Source organism: Heliangelus exortis, chromosome 1, assembly GCF_036169615.1.
Source record: "Heliangelus exortis chromosome 1, bHelExo1.hap1, whole genome shotgun sequence".
Taxonomy (NCBI): domain Eukaryota; kingdom Metazoa; phylum Chordata; class Aves; order Apodiformes; family Trochilidae; genus Heliangelus; species Heliangelus exortis.
Window position 1 is genome coordinate 50,170,039 of NC_092422.1, and position 12,092 is coordinate 50,182,130.

General features: G+C 34.9%; 1 protein-coding gene across 1 annotated transcript; it reads left to right on the plus strand.

The window, feature by feature from the left end:
* The first annotated feature begins 1,103 nt into the window (after positions 1-1,103).
* On the plus strand, positions 1,104-11,550 carry LOC139791359 (UDP-glucose:glycoprotein glucosyltransferase 1-like). The gene is made up of 6 exons (XM_071733524.1): positions 1,104-1,193; positions 2,863-3,052; positions 4,581-4,739; positions 5,852-5,937; positions 9,717-9,801; positions 11,461-11,550. The coding sequence occupies exons 1-6, from the start codon at positions 1,135-1,137 to the stop codon at positions 11,548-11,550; spliced, it is 669 nt and encodes a 222-aa protein (XP_071589625.1). The 5' UTR covers positions 1,104-1,134.
* The last annotated feature ends 542 nt before the right edge of the window (positions 11,551-12,092 follow it).

A 12,092-nucleotide genomic window follows, 5' to 3' on the forward strand; every position in this document is an offset into this window, starting at 1 on the left:
TTCTTTTTCTCACCTTTATGCCATTTTGTAGTCTTTAGTTTTTGCTCAGTAAACTCTTAGTTATAGTGTTACAGTGACTCAAAGGATGAGAATGAGAAACAAGGAGCAGAACAGTTCCCTAGAACCATGTAAAGCTGTAGCACTGTAGTACTGAATATGTGTGGCCATGGGTTGAACTCAGAAAAGAAAAAAATAGTTATAATAAAAGATTTAAGGGTAACCATTGTCTTGCTTTGTTCCCAATTTAATTGCCATTACAGTAATTTTAGATTTTAGCCTTAGTGGTATCAGTATTTTAACTCAGCTTTAATATCTTATTAGCTTTTCTAATAATATCCATAAAGGTAGACACTGATGCTTTATCCTTTCAAATAAACACTTTGGGTCAGAAACCAGAAAAATGAAAATAACTTGCTAAAGGTTTTTAAGAGTGCTTTAAATAAATTAATAACTTTAAACACCAGAGATTGCTCACAAAAAAAAGGTAAAAAAAACGCCAGAAAATTAGTATTTTAGAAATTAACAGATGAAGAAACTGAGAAGGAAGTAGAAATATTTTAACTTATTGGAATGCTTTGGAGTTGAATAAATACTTCAACACATCACTGATCTATTACTGACATTTAAAATTAATAAGTAGTTAAGTATAAAAATAATTCTCTGAGCTGTACTCAAGTATTTTAATGAGTGAAAGTCATTGTTTTAAGATGAGTTATTGAATAAAAGGCATGTGTTGTACTTAGACCTTGAAGTGTCTTAGAGTCTTCCAGAAAACAATGTAAGAAAGGTGGTAATATACTCAGTAATTGGAAGATGGGGATAGCTGCTCTTTAAAAAACTGCATAAAGAGGGGAAAACATTAATATTTTGACTATCGAGAATATCATGTGCTAAATCATGCAGTTTTAGAAAAGGTCAAATCTTTATTTGGAAGATGACAACATCCCTTAATATACAGATATATTTAAAGCTTAAAAATGTTTGAGATTTCTACTTGAGCTTGAGAAATGACAGGATGTTACAAGAATAACTGGCTTATTTTCAAAGTTCAGTGATTACCAAGAAGGACATTTTACAGAGTTGTTGGGTTTTTTGTTTATTTTTTTACTGTAGGTACTCAAAGAAGTTGTCAATATGAAACTCAGGATGTTTTTGAACTGCAGATCTAAGCTGTCTGAAGTGCCACTGAAGAGGTAAGTAGCTTATAGCTTGTTTTACAAGCATATCATCTCACTTGGTTTGCAAAAACAGCATATATTCCCTTAAAAAGTAGAGTGGTTTGTGTTTCTGGATCCTTTTTTACATTAATTATTTTCTTTCAATATAAGTTAAATGTTACCTTGCCTGGAGAAAAACTCTAATTCTAAGGCCTCAAGCAGGGGGTCCCAGAGAAGTGATCTGGTCCATTGAATGCCCCTTTCATAAATGATCTGTAGATCCAGTGGAGGGCCTTTCATACCTGTGAAAACCTGGGGGGGGGGGGGAAGGAGGGAGATTGTCTGCCTAGCTTGGTCACTTCCTACAGCCCACTGTCTGGGTAGTGAATTTTGCAGGTTGAAGTGCACTTCACTTAAAAATTAAATTAATCTGAGTAAACGTACGGGCTGCGTTTGAGATCTTGTTATAATTTCTTATGAATATTATAGCCTTAAACTGAATTTCTGTTAACATTCTGCAAAGCCCAGGGTTCACTAATTCAGTGATAGACATTTACACTGAAGTCAGTTCCCCAGAGAGGATTCCTTTCCCTCCAAGAGACATGTTCAAGCACTGCCATCCCTTTGGCAGATATGTTACCTGTGATCTTATTACAAGAGAGGCTGACAGTGGTGCCCATCCTTTAGCCAGCAGACTGGAGAATTAATTACTTGCCCACAAAACAGGAGTCCTTGGTTTCTACTTGATCTGAGGGGGGTTGAACTCACACCTTTTGTACTGCAAGAGAGTGTCTTAATCATCAGTCTTCTGAGTACCTTGTATGAACATGGTCATCATTGCTTTTAAAGCTAAGCCCTTTGCAGGGTGTTATTGTCTGGGGCTTTCCCAGTGCTTGGGAGAGGTGCAAGGAAGAAGTTTTGTGGTTTGTGCCTTGGCAACAGCTTGGATTTTTCTTGCAGCAATGATTCCATATCAAATACATCCATATATTAGCCCAAACATTTTGCGAGAAAATTGTATCCCTCTTGATGTGTACAGAGTTTCTTACTTTTTTATTTTACTTTTGATATTAATTAAATGTCTTTTTTTTTTTCCCAAGCATTCATTACTTGCTGCTTTCACTCTCCATCTCCACTGCGCTCTTTCTCTGTTCTGATTCTTTTCATTTTGTTAAATATCAGTAGAGAAAGGAAGAAAATCAGCATTATTTTGTTGTTGCAAGGGACTTACACATGTAAAATAAATGGGTAAAGAGCTGGAGAGGAATAAAGACATCTCTCCTTTACTACCTAACTGTAGCAACTGTAGGACACTGCTGCTAGTGCCAGGAGCTTTTCTTCCAGCAGAGGTATGTCCTGCTTAATTAATGATACAGATTCTGAGAATTCAAGGCAGTTCACAGTCAAGATGTTTAGATGCACCTCTTGACTATTCACCTGCCAAGCCATTGAGAATATTAATGGGAACTGTGTTCTTTCATGGCAAAGAACTGGCAAAAGCAAATAGATCTGTGCTCTTCAGCCAGTCCATTTGAGATGCTGTAGGTATTGTCTGATGGCACTCCAAAAGAAGAGGGAGCTACTGTGCATCCTAACATCATTTTATTTGGTAAACATTCACTGTGAAGTCATTTATAAGGACTTCATGTTTGGAAATTCATGCTTCAGTAAATGTGGGTTTTTTTGAACCCTTGTTTTTCAACAGCTTCTATCGTTTTGTGCTGGAACCAGAATTAATTTATGGGATCAACAAGCACCTTCCTTCTGAACCCATGGCAAAGTTCCTAGAATTGCCAGAATCACCTCTTTTGACTCTAAACATGATCACTCCTGAAAGCTGGTTGGTTGAAGCAGTAAACAGCTCCTGTGATCTGGATAACATTCATTTAGAGGATGTAAGTAATAAATATAAATTAGCTATGAAGTTATAACATTATAAAACTTGTGTTGGACCTTCTACATGGAGAGAAAAACGGAAATATTGTGAAACTTTTTTGTCTGTTTTCCAGAAATATTCTCTGTAATGATTGATTGGTTAGTCACATTTTTATTTTCATGACTTTTTTCACATTCTCTCTTAAAAAAAAAAACAGGTCTTCAAAGACACCAATGAAACAAAAAAATCAGAATGCAGAGTAGAAGTAAAAGCAATTTATCTGCTATGTTTATCTGCTATGAACTTTATACCGGTTCCAAAAATAGATAAAAAATTAGATAAAAAGCAATTCAAGGGTTCTCTGTGTTAATTTTCTGTTTCTCTTTTGTTTTTTTTTAAATGTTTGTGGTAGTAATAGGATTAACCCAAGTAAATCTTCAAATAAACCAAAATATATGGCTGTTTACTAATATAGATTAAAAGTATATTTGACTCTTTAGTTCACAATTTTTTAATTATGTTTTTAATCTCTCAGCTTTAAAGTCACTACATTTGCTTCAATCACTAAGCTGATTAAAAATATTTAGGGTGTTTGTTCAACTGAAGCTATGCATTCAGAAGGCTTCCAAATTTCACAATATTTTCCAAAGTTGTGAAAATAAAATTTGGGATTTACCTTACAAAGGCTGAGACACCTCACCTTGCTCAATAGTCACTGGAGATAAGGTCCCTGCACAGTGATTCATCTTATTTATCTTGGAGACCTGTAATAACATTGAGGGAAGGGCATTTCTCTTTTTTTTTTCTCTTTTCTTTCTCTTTTTTCCTCTTTTCTTTCTCTTTCTTCTCTCTTTCTTCTCTCTTTCTTCTCTCTTTCTTCTCTCTTTCTTCTCTCTTTCTTCTCTCTTTCTTCTCTCTTTCTTCTCTCTTTCTTCTCTCTTTCTTCTCTCTTTCTTCTCTCTCTCTTTCCTCTTTCTTCTCTCTCTCTTCTCTCTCTCTTCTCTCTCTCTTCTCTCTCTCTTTTCTCTCTCTTTTCTCTCTTTTCTCTCTCTTTTCTCTCTCTTTTCTCTCTCTTTTCTCTCTCTTTTCTCTCTCTTTTCTCTCTTTTCTCTCTCTTTTCTCTCTCTTTTCTCTCTCTTTTCTCTCTCTTTTCTCTCTCTTTTCTCTCTTTTCTCTCTCTTTTCTCTCTCTTTTCTCTCTCTTTTCTCTCTCTTTTCTCTCTCTTTTCTCTCTCTCTTTTCTCTCTCTTTTCTCTCTCTTTTCTCTCTCTTTTCTCTCTCTCTTTTCTCTCTCTTTTCTCTCTCTTTTCTCTTTTTTCTCTTTTCTCTCTCTTTTTTTTTTTCTTTTCTCTCTTTTGTTTTCCTTTTGTTTTTCTTTTGTTTTGTTTTTTGGTTTTTTTGTTTTGGTTTGGTTTTGGTTTTTTGTTTCCCTTTTTATACTTGAATTCAGTTCAGGTAAATCCCATACAACATGTTTGTTATTGTAATACCTTGCTTTTCACACATGCTTAAATGACATCATTTATTGATGAGATGTTCCTTCCACAGGTAAAAGAGACAGTTATAGCAGAATATGAACTCGAATACATATTGCTTGAAGGACATTGCTTTGATGTCACGACTGGACAACCTCCTCGAGGGTTACAGTTCACTCTGGGGACAAAAAAGAATCCTGTCAGGGTTGATACTATTGTGATGGCCAATCTGGTAAGTATGGAGTACAGAAAGAGTCATTACAATCACATGGTTGTCAAGAGAATTCCTCAGGAGCTGCGTGTTCTCCAAATCCATTCCTCTGTGTTGTGAGCTTAGTAACACTAAAAGCAATGAGAACATCCTGGAGCTGAAAGCATCTAGAAGAGATGTGCATCAGAGCCTGGATGTGGCACTCAGTGCCATGGGCTGGGAACTGCAGTGGTAGTGGATCAAGGGTTGGACTTGATGAGCTCTGAGGTCCCTTCCAACCCAGCCAGTTCTAGGATTCTGTGATTCTAGGATCTCTAATTTGGTGAGCTTTTCCCCACTCCCCTTCTGATCCAGCCTAGGTTTGGATCTAGCTTAATTTTAGACCGAAGTACTTAAACCTAATTGATTTAGATAGTAGGAGGTAGTTATAATCAGATGGAACTTCCACTGACAAATATAAGGTATGAATCATGTTCTGATTAACATAATGATTTTTGTTACACAATGATCCAGGAAAAAGAAGGTTCCTATTTTAGATGCTTCATTCAAGCACTTAAAGTCTCTCTGCAATAAATCCACACCTGACAGTTCCTCTGGTCATCCAAAGTAACAAAGTAATTGGGTTTTGTTTTAGCAAACTGTAGAGCAAATGATCTTCTCTGTAAATACTGTATCACAAGAAATAAAATGCATAATAAACCATGATACTTTTTTTTTAAAATTTTTTTTAACAGAAGTTCTGAATACAGTTTGAAACTTTTAAAGATTCTTCACACTCTAAAGCTTGCTTCATCTGGCTTTCATGTTGTACCTGTATTGGGAAAGAGCTGTATTGACTTTGAAAGCTGTTCCAGGCAAAAAAATTGTTTCAAAGAAGTTTTTCACTTCACAGTCAATTTAATAGCCTTTACTACTCACTGAGTTGTTTTTTCAGGTGGAGGTTTATTATGCAGCTAGAAACAAATGAAGCACTGAAAGACATTAGTGTGGACATGCAGGAAAGGTGGTAGTTGATTGCATCACTGCTGTATTACTTCTAGGGCTATTATGAGAGTATTTTTTTTTTTTTTTTAATATGCACATGGTTGCTTCTGAAATGCTGATAGAGCAAGTGCCTCTCCTTTTTTTCATAGGGGTATTTTCAACTGAAAGCAAATCCAGGTGCTTGGACACTGAGATTACGTAAAGGAAGATCTGAAGAGATTTATCAGGTTTTTTCGTAAGTATTAATCCATCTTTTGGAAACATTTAAAAATAATTTGAAAAAATCTGACAGTACTGAAGGAAAATAAGCAAAAATAACATGGAAAAATAGAACAAGAAGCTGGTGATGATCTCAGGTTTATAGGAGAGACCTTATTTTGTGGTAGTATAAGTTGTTCTTTGCTCCGTGTGTTCTTGAAGGAATTTATATATATTAATGCATGATAAACCTAAGTGATCAGCTAGACTTGTTGCTAGCCAAGTGTACTGTACAGCTACCAAACATACAACCTGTAAGTTCCTGTGCATGGTTAGCAGTATCACACAACCACTTTCACCACATTCTGTAGAAACATAAGTCATGGTTTTGTTTATTAACATTTTGGCATTCAAAAAGTACTTAACATGTAATTTGAAGAGTATGTCCATGGGAGCATTGCTAGTTCTCCAGCAGCATCTTGATCAGCTGGAGGAAGTGCCAGGAACTTCTCTCCTAATATTTTTCAGCCCCAGGGGTGCCTCTAAATGACATGTTACTGAGGGGTGGCATCTTTTTTTTAGCAGGAGCATTATATTAATTTCAGTTCTAGGCCTTTTATCTTCAATCAATTCTGAGTGGTTCTTAGTTGTCTAAATTCTCTAATAATGGCTGTGGTTACACCTTCACCTTAGGATATAGAAACCCCCTTCATTTCTGCACTTTGGCTGCATGTTGACTGCATCATATTTTCCTCTCTTGGGAGAGACCCTTCTTCCTGGAAAGAAGTCACAGTAACTGGCATTTATTGGTCACCTGTATAGCTTATAGAGCTATAGTTTTCATGGTTGTTTTTTGTATGAGGAGTATATATATCATCATTCCAACTGTTCCTTGAAGAATCATTGTTTCCTCAGGTTTTATGAAAAAGTTGTCATAAAATGAGGCTTTGGAGCTGATACCTTCTACAAGAGCAGTACTGGTTTATTTCAGCTTCAGTTTTTCCTTCTTGCCCATCTGACCCCCCTTCCTTTCTTTGTCCCTTCTGCTGTAATTATGTGGGCTGAAACAGCTCTGTTTCTTACAAAATATTTATTACTACTTGAAATTCAGGAACACATAGTTCCCTGTGATATTTAGTCATCAGCTATTATTAAAATAGGAAAAGATTGATGAACATCTTTGCTGGTATGAATATTTAGCTAATGCTTCAGTTCTAGCATTACCAGGAAAAAGTGTTAATGGGATATCAGGTTCATTCTATTTGTTTGCAGTTTTCAATTTATTTTTTCCAGAAACGACTCACAATCTGTTGAAAAAGGAGAAAAACATAGTCTTTATCCTAAGAAGTTCACTTAATCTCTACCAAATATAGCTTTATCATTTGTCTAATTTTACATTAAATTCTTAAGATATGTAAAGTGATTTATGAAAAATATGGTTAAAAAGAATAATGATATGAGCTGTAGTTGAATTAAAACATGAAACAAAAGTACTCTTATGTTCTAGGCTGGATGAAAGGAAACTTAAATAATTTGCTGTTTTTTAATATTACTGATGCTCCCTAAGAAGTAATAAAAATGAGCTTAACTGAGCTCAGCTAAATTATGTAAAATTCATACTTGATGATGAATCTGAATAATAGCATTTATTTCATTTAATTATTATGAGCCCTAGGCTTAGAGTATGTTTGGGAGGCTGTTCTGGTGTATCTTAGATATTCCTTTTACTGATATCAGTATTAATAGCACCAAATTGTAATCAGAACTCAAGCAAATATTTGACAGGATGGAAAATTGCCAGGAGATATTTCAGTGTATTCTGTGTCCTTGTATATTGGACATATCATCTCATTTGAGCTGTGAGATAACCTGTTTTATTTGAGGCACAGGCTTCAAATAGTAGGAGTTTTAGGAGAAATATTTATTGTATGTAAATACATAGCTTTTGAAATAAGCTGCTCATTTCCATGCCTTTCCCCTCCCAAATGTTGCATCTAACAAGAATAATTCCTTTGAAGCAGTCACACTTGCAAATCAATTTGTTATTGATCATAGAATGGTTTGAGTTGGAAGGCACCTTAAAGATCATCCAGTTTCAACTCCCCTGCCATGGGCATAAATTACTATGAGTATTAGGAATATGAAAGTCTGTATACTCAAAAGCAGTCTGAGTGCTGTTCATTATTGGAACTTTGTTTCTGTGCTGTTGGTAGGAAAACAGGGTAGGTAATGCAGGATACCCACCTGTTTCTCTGAGATTACAAATGAAGTCACCCTGACAGCATTCATTTTGGACAAAACAAAAAATCCTTACTGGCTTTATTAAGGGAGTTTATAAAACACTATCCCAGACATTGCAAACCCCAGGTTTGAAAATAATAATAATGCAAAACCTTAGTTTACGTGATTGTAAAAAGGATTCAAAATGTGCATCCATAACTTGAATAAAATTACACTATGCTGAATATTATAAGCACAGAGGCAGAGAAAGAAGAAGAGGTCCTTTGTAAGATTCAGTACACTGATTTAATATTACAGAACAGTATGATGGACTCTGTTCCCATTCATTCACCCAACAACATGGTCAGTGGCTATTTACAGGCTAAGATACTGGTTTTAGCTACCTCTCTGAAAGAAAAATGAAATTAAGTTCTGTGTCAGGAGAAGATGCTACCCTCCTGTAATAGTAGGAAGTTATTACACACTTTATTTAAAATTAAGATCTGTGCCCTTTTATGTTGAGTGCTGTACAGCCCTTTGATAAGAAGATAGTTCTTAGTCGAGTGTTCATATATGTGTGCAGTATTTTAGAAGTCTGAAAATGAAACTAAATCAGAAAGTGGAAAAGTCAAAGATAATCCGGAACATTGTTTTGTGCGAGAATCGGCGGTCTCTGTGAAATTTAGTAATTACAGACACATTACAGAAATATTTTAAATAGAAAATTCAAATAACTGTATAAAATGCAATAATTTTTAGACAGGTTGTATAAAACAGACTCAAAAAAAGATTTAAACATTTCTGTTCTCTAGGAAAAAAAAATATCAAACCTAAGTGGTAGCATATTACTTGCCTAAACAAATCTTTTGTATATGTAACCTTAGTAAGAGGAAACCACATGCTGTTAAAAGACAGGAAGATCATAGGAAATATATGGGGTATTGAGCTATAAAAGCTATAAAATTTGAGAATTATGTTCTTACACCACATCACAGAGTGACAGCAACATTTTTCATACTTGTTACTCAGTCGACTGCACTACAGTTTTGAGAAGCCTGAATGACTTTAAACTGATGATCAGGAGGACAAATGTTCATGTGGTGCCTCCAGTGCTAAAGTTACTGAAGCCAACCTGCTGAAAGCAGTCTTTACTATCTCAGCACTGTGATGGAGCTTTCCCTAGACTTTTTAAAGAAGATTTATTTTAAAAGTACATTTAATGCTATCACACAGCATTTTCTAAGATATTTCTCATATTTGAACAGTAATATGTAGTTTAAGTATCTGAATGTAATGTATACCTGTATAATACATCATAACACACTCACCTCTAGATTGTTGCATTTTTTTCATTGGTTAATAAAGTAGCCTGTGAAAATCCAAGTTCAGCGTGAGGGGTACCACTGTGGACAGTATTTAATCATGAATAAAACTCATAAAGTTCTTGAAGTTAAGATATAATTAGGTCCAAGTAAAGAAATTTTATTTCTCTAAACATTAGCAATCCAAACCATATACTCTAACACAAGTAGCAATGCATGTTTTAATGAGCCAGTACATTTGCATGTAGTTTGTTTTTTTTTTTTCTCCTCACAGCCATGAAGGAACAGATTCTGTAGCTGACCTGACAGATGTTATCGTGGTGTTAAACAACTTCAGAAGCAAAATTATCAAAGTCCAAGTATGTAAAGAGATACCTTTCTTAGTCTGAAGTATTTCCTTAGATGAAATATGACTCATGCTTACATTTAATTAGAAGATGTAGACTGAAATAAATAATTTAGATTTTCTATAATTAAATAGAGAAGAGTGCAAACTAATGTAGTTGATGTAATCCAATCATGTTATACTAACTGCATGGGAGATTGTTAAATAGGTGTTAATACAGATGTGTACATAACAGGGTAGGATTTATCTCATCTAAAGGTGTCTAGAAGTGTAGTCTTCGTGTCTTAAACTCCCTCTCTGCTGAGTGGAATGAGAGACAGTCCAAAGGACTGCTTATCCCAGCTCACGTATGTGATTAACCCAAGGGGACATCCTTCTGTGACTCAGGGAGTGTTTTTACATGGAGTCCAGATCCCAAAGGGGAAGTTAAAATTAGATATGTTGAATTCTTCCCTAGGGTACCAAATTTGTGTAAATGAAATTAGGTTTCTTTCATTCTGAAAGATGTGTCGAAAAAAAGATACAGAAACACAAGTTATATTAAAAAGGAAGAACCTCATAGTATTTTGTTTTACACTGCTTCATAAATAAGATTTTGTGTAGGTGTCCTTTTTGTACTGTATCCTAATTATAGACATTGAGATGGAGTGAGAACGATGTAAATCTTAAGTACAAAAGAAACCTTATAACCCCATCTCTCCCCAGTCTGAAACTGCATGGTTCCAAAACCTGGATAAAATGTGTAACTTGCTGGACTGTGATGAGCCTACCTTTAAAATCACAGAGAAAAAGAGTAAAAGGGTGCTATTTGAGTCATAATAGGAAAAACTACCCTATGTGAAAGGTGGTTAAGTATTAAGCTTGAAACTAGAATTTGTAAGCTCTATCATACATCTGAACTGTAGAATCTCTTCAGCAACACCTAGGATGTGGCTTCTGAAGCATTAGCTAAAAAAGAAATATGACTTGGTAGGAGCAGAAATCTGTAAGGGTTCACTCAACAGTGTCAAAATGTGAAACTGATGTGGGTAGAACAGAGTAAGTTTGAACATTTAGTGTTTTAAAAGCTCTTTAGATTTCAAAACCAATTAGGTTTCCTTTAATCAAGGAAATTAAGGTCAGCAAACAAAATCAGTTTGGAGTGTTTATTAAGCATCTGAATAAGAGAGCAGAAATTGCTTCAGCTTGATCTGGGAGCCTATTTTTCAGTGGCAGATTTGTCACTTTTTCCTTGTGAAGGGCTTATGAGAATCACGGTTTCCTTTCAGGTAAGTTCTGTGCATGGTGCAGCACCCTGGTACCCTTCTTCTGCAGCTAATGGCTGGATCACAAACTCATGATGAAAGAAAATGAGGTGCAGTTCCCCACACTTACAGTTACTTTTGCATAAAGAAGTACAGAGGGCTTGAACATGCTGCTTGATTTATTAATAACCATCTACCTTTCATAATTAATTACTTTTCTTATTACAGTAAGTTCTGTACATAATTTAAAGGTATGAAATTACTTTTTTTTTACTGTTCAATGCAGTCAGTATTCTACTGAAACAGAAATTGGCAAGATGTTGATCCAGCTTTAGCCAGCAAATAACATCATGGTTAGCACAACTGAAGTAGTAATTGTTGCCAGCTAACTTCCCAAATTACAGAAATACATTTATTTTAATTACTAGGTTCAGAAAAAGCCTGATAAAATGAACGAAGATCTCCTTACTGATGGAACAACAGGAAAAAAAGGAAATCTGGAATCGGTTACAAGGTAATACATCATTTGCTTGTACTTAAACCATGCCAGAACATCTTTATTGTTACTCATAGCAAGTGTTTCCTACTTGATAATGATACAGGTAATGTAAAAAGGCTCCCCAAGAGATATATATTGTAAATAAAATGTTAAAACAAAATTATTTACAATGTAAAATCTATACATTTGGTTGTGTATTTCCTTTTTAATTCCTGATTTGCATTTCCAGTTCCTGTTAATTTTCTTCATTGCCATTATTTTCATTTTCTTGCTGGGAATCAACCAAAATGTGCAAATCTAGGCCAGTAGTGTTGTACTGAAATGTTATCAATCTGACCATCAAAAAGCAGGCTATGATGCTGCTTGTCTGTTGCCAGAAATAGTTTGTGAAACCTCAGGAAGTGTATTTGTTAGTACAATAGTTTTTACTTTTGAGTTCTATAAATAGTTTTAACAAACATCTCAAGCTTTAAATTTGGGGCTAATAACATTGTAGCATTTCTAATCTATTGTATACCATTGCAATTTTGTTTTCAATTTCTCATAATGTTGCTCACAATT

Bases quoted from the DNA above. Each gene is read 5' to 3' on its own strand.
- LOC139791359 (XM_071733524.1), top strand. From the start codon at position 1,135: ATGAAACTCAGGATGTTTTTGAACTGCAGATCTAAGCTGTCTGAAGTG. The intron at 1,194-2,862 runs GTAAGTAGCTTA...GTTTTTCAACAG, and splicing joins TCTGAAGTGCCACTGAAGAG to CTTCTATCGTTTTGTGCTGG. The intron at 5,938-9,716 runs GTAAGTATTAAT...TTCTCCTCACAG, and splicing joins GAGATTTATCAGGTTTTTTC to CCATGAAGGAACAGATTCTG.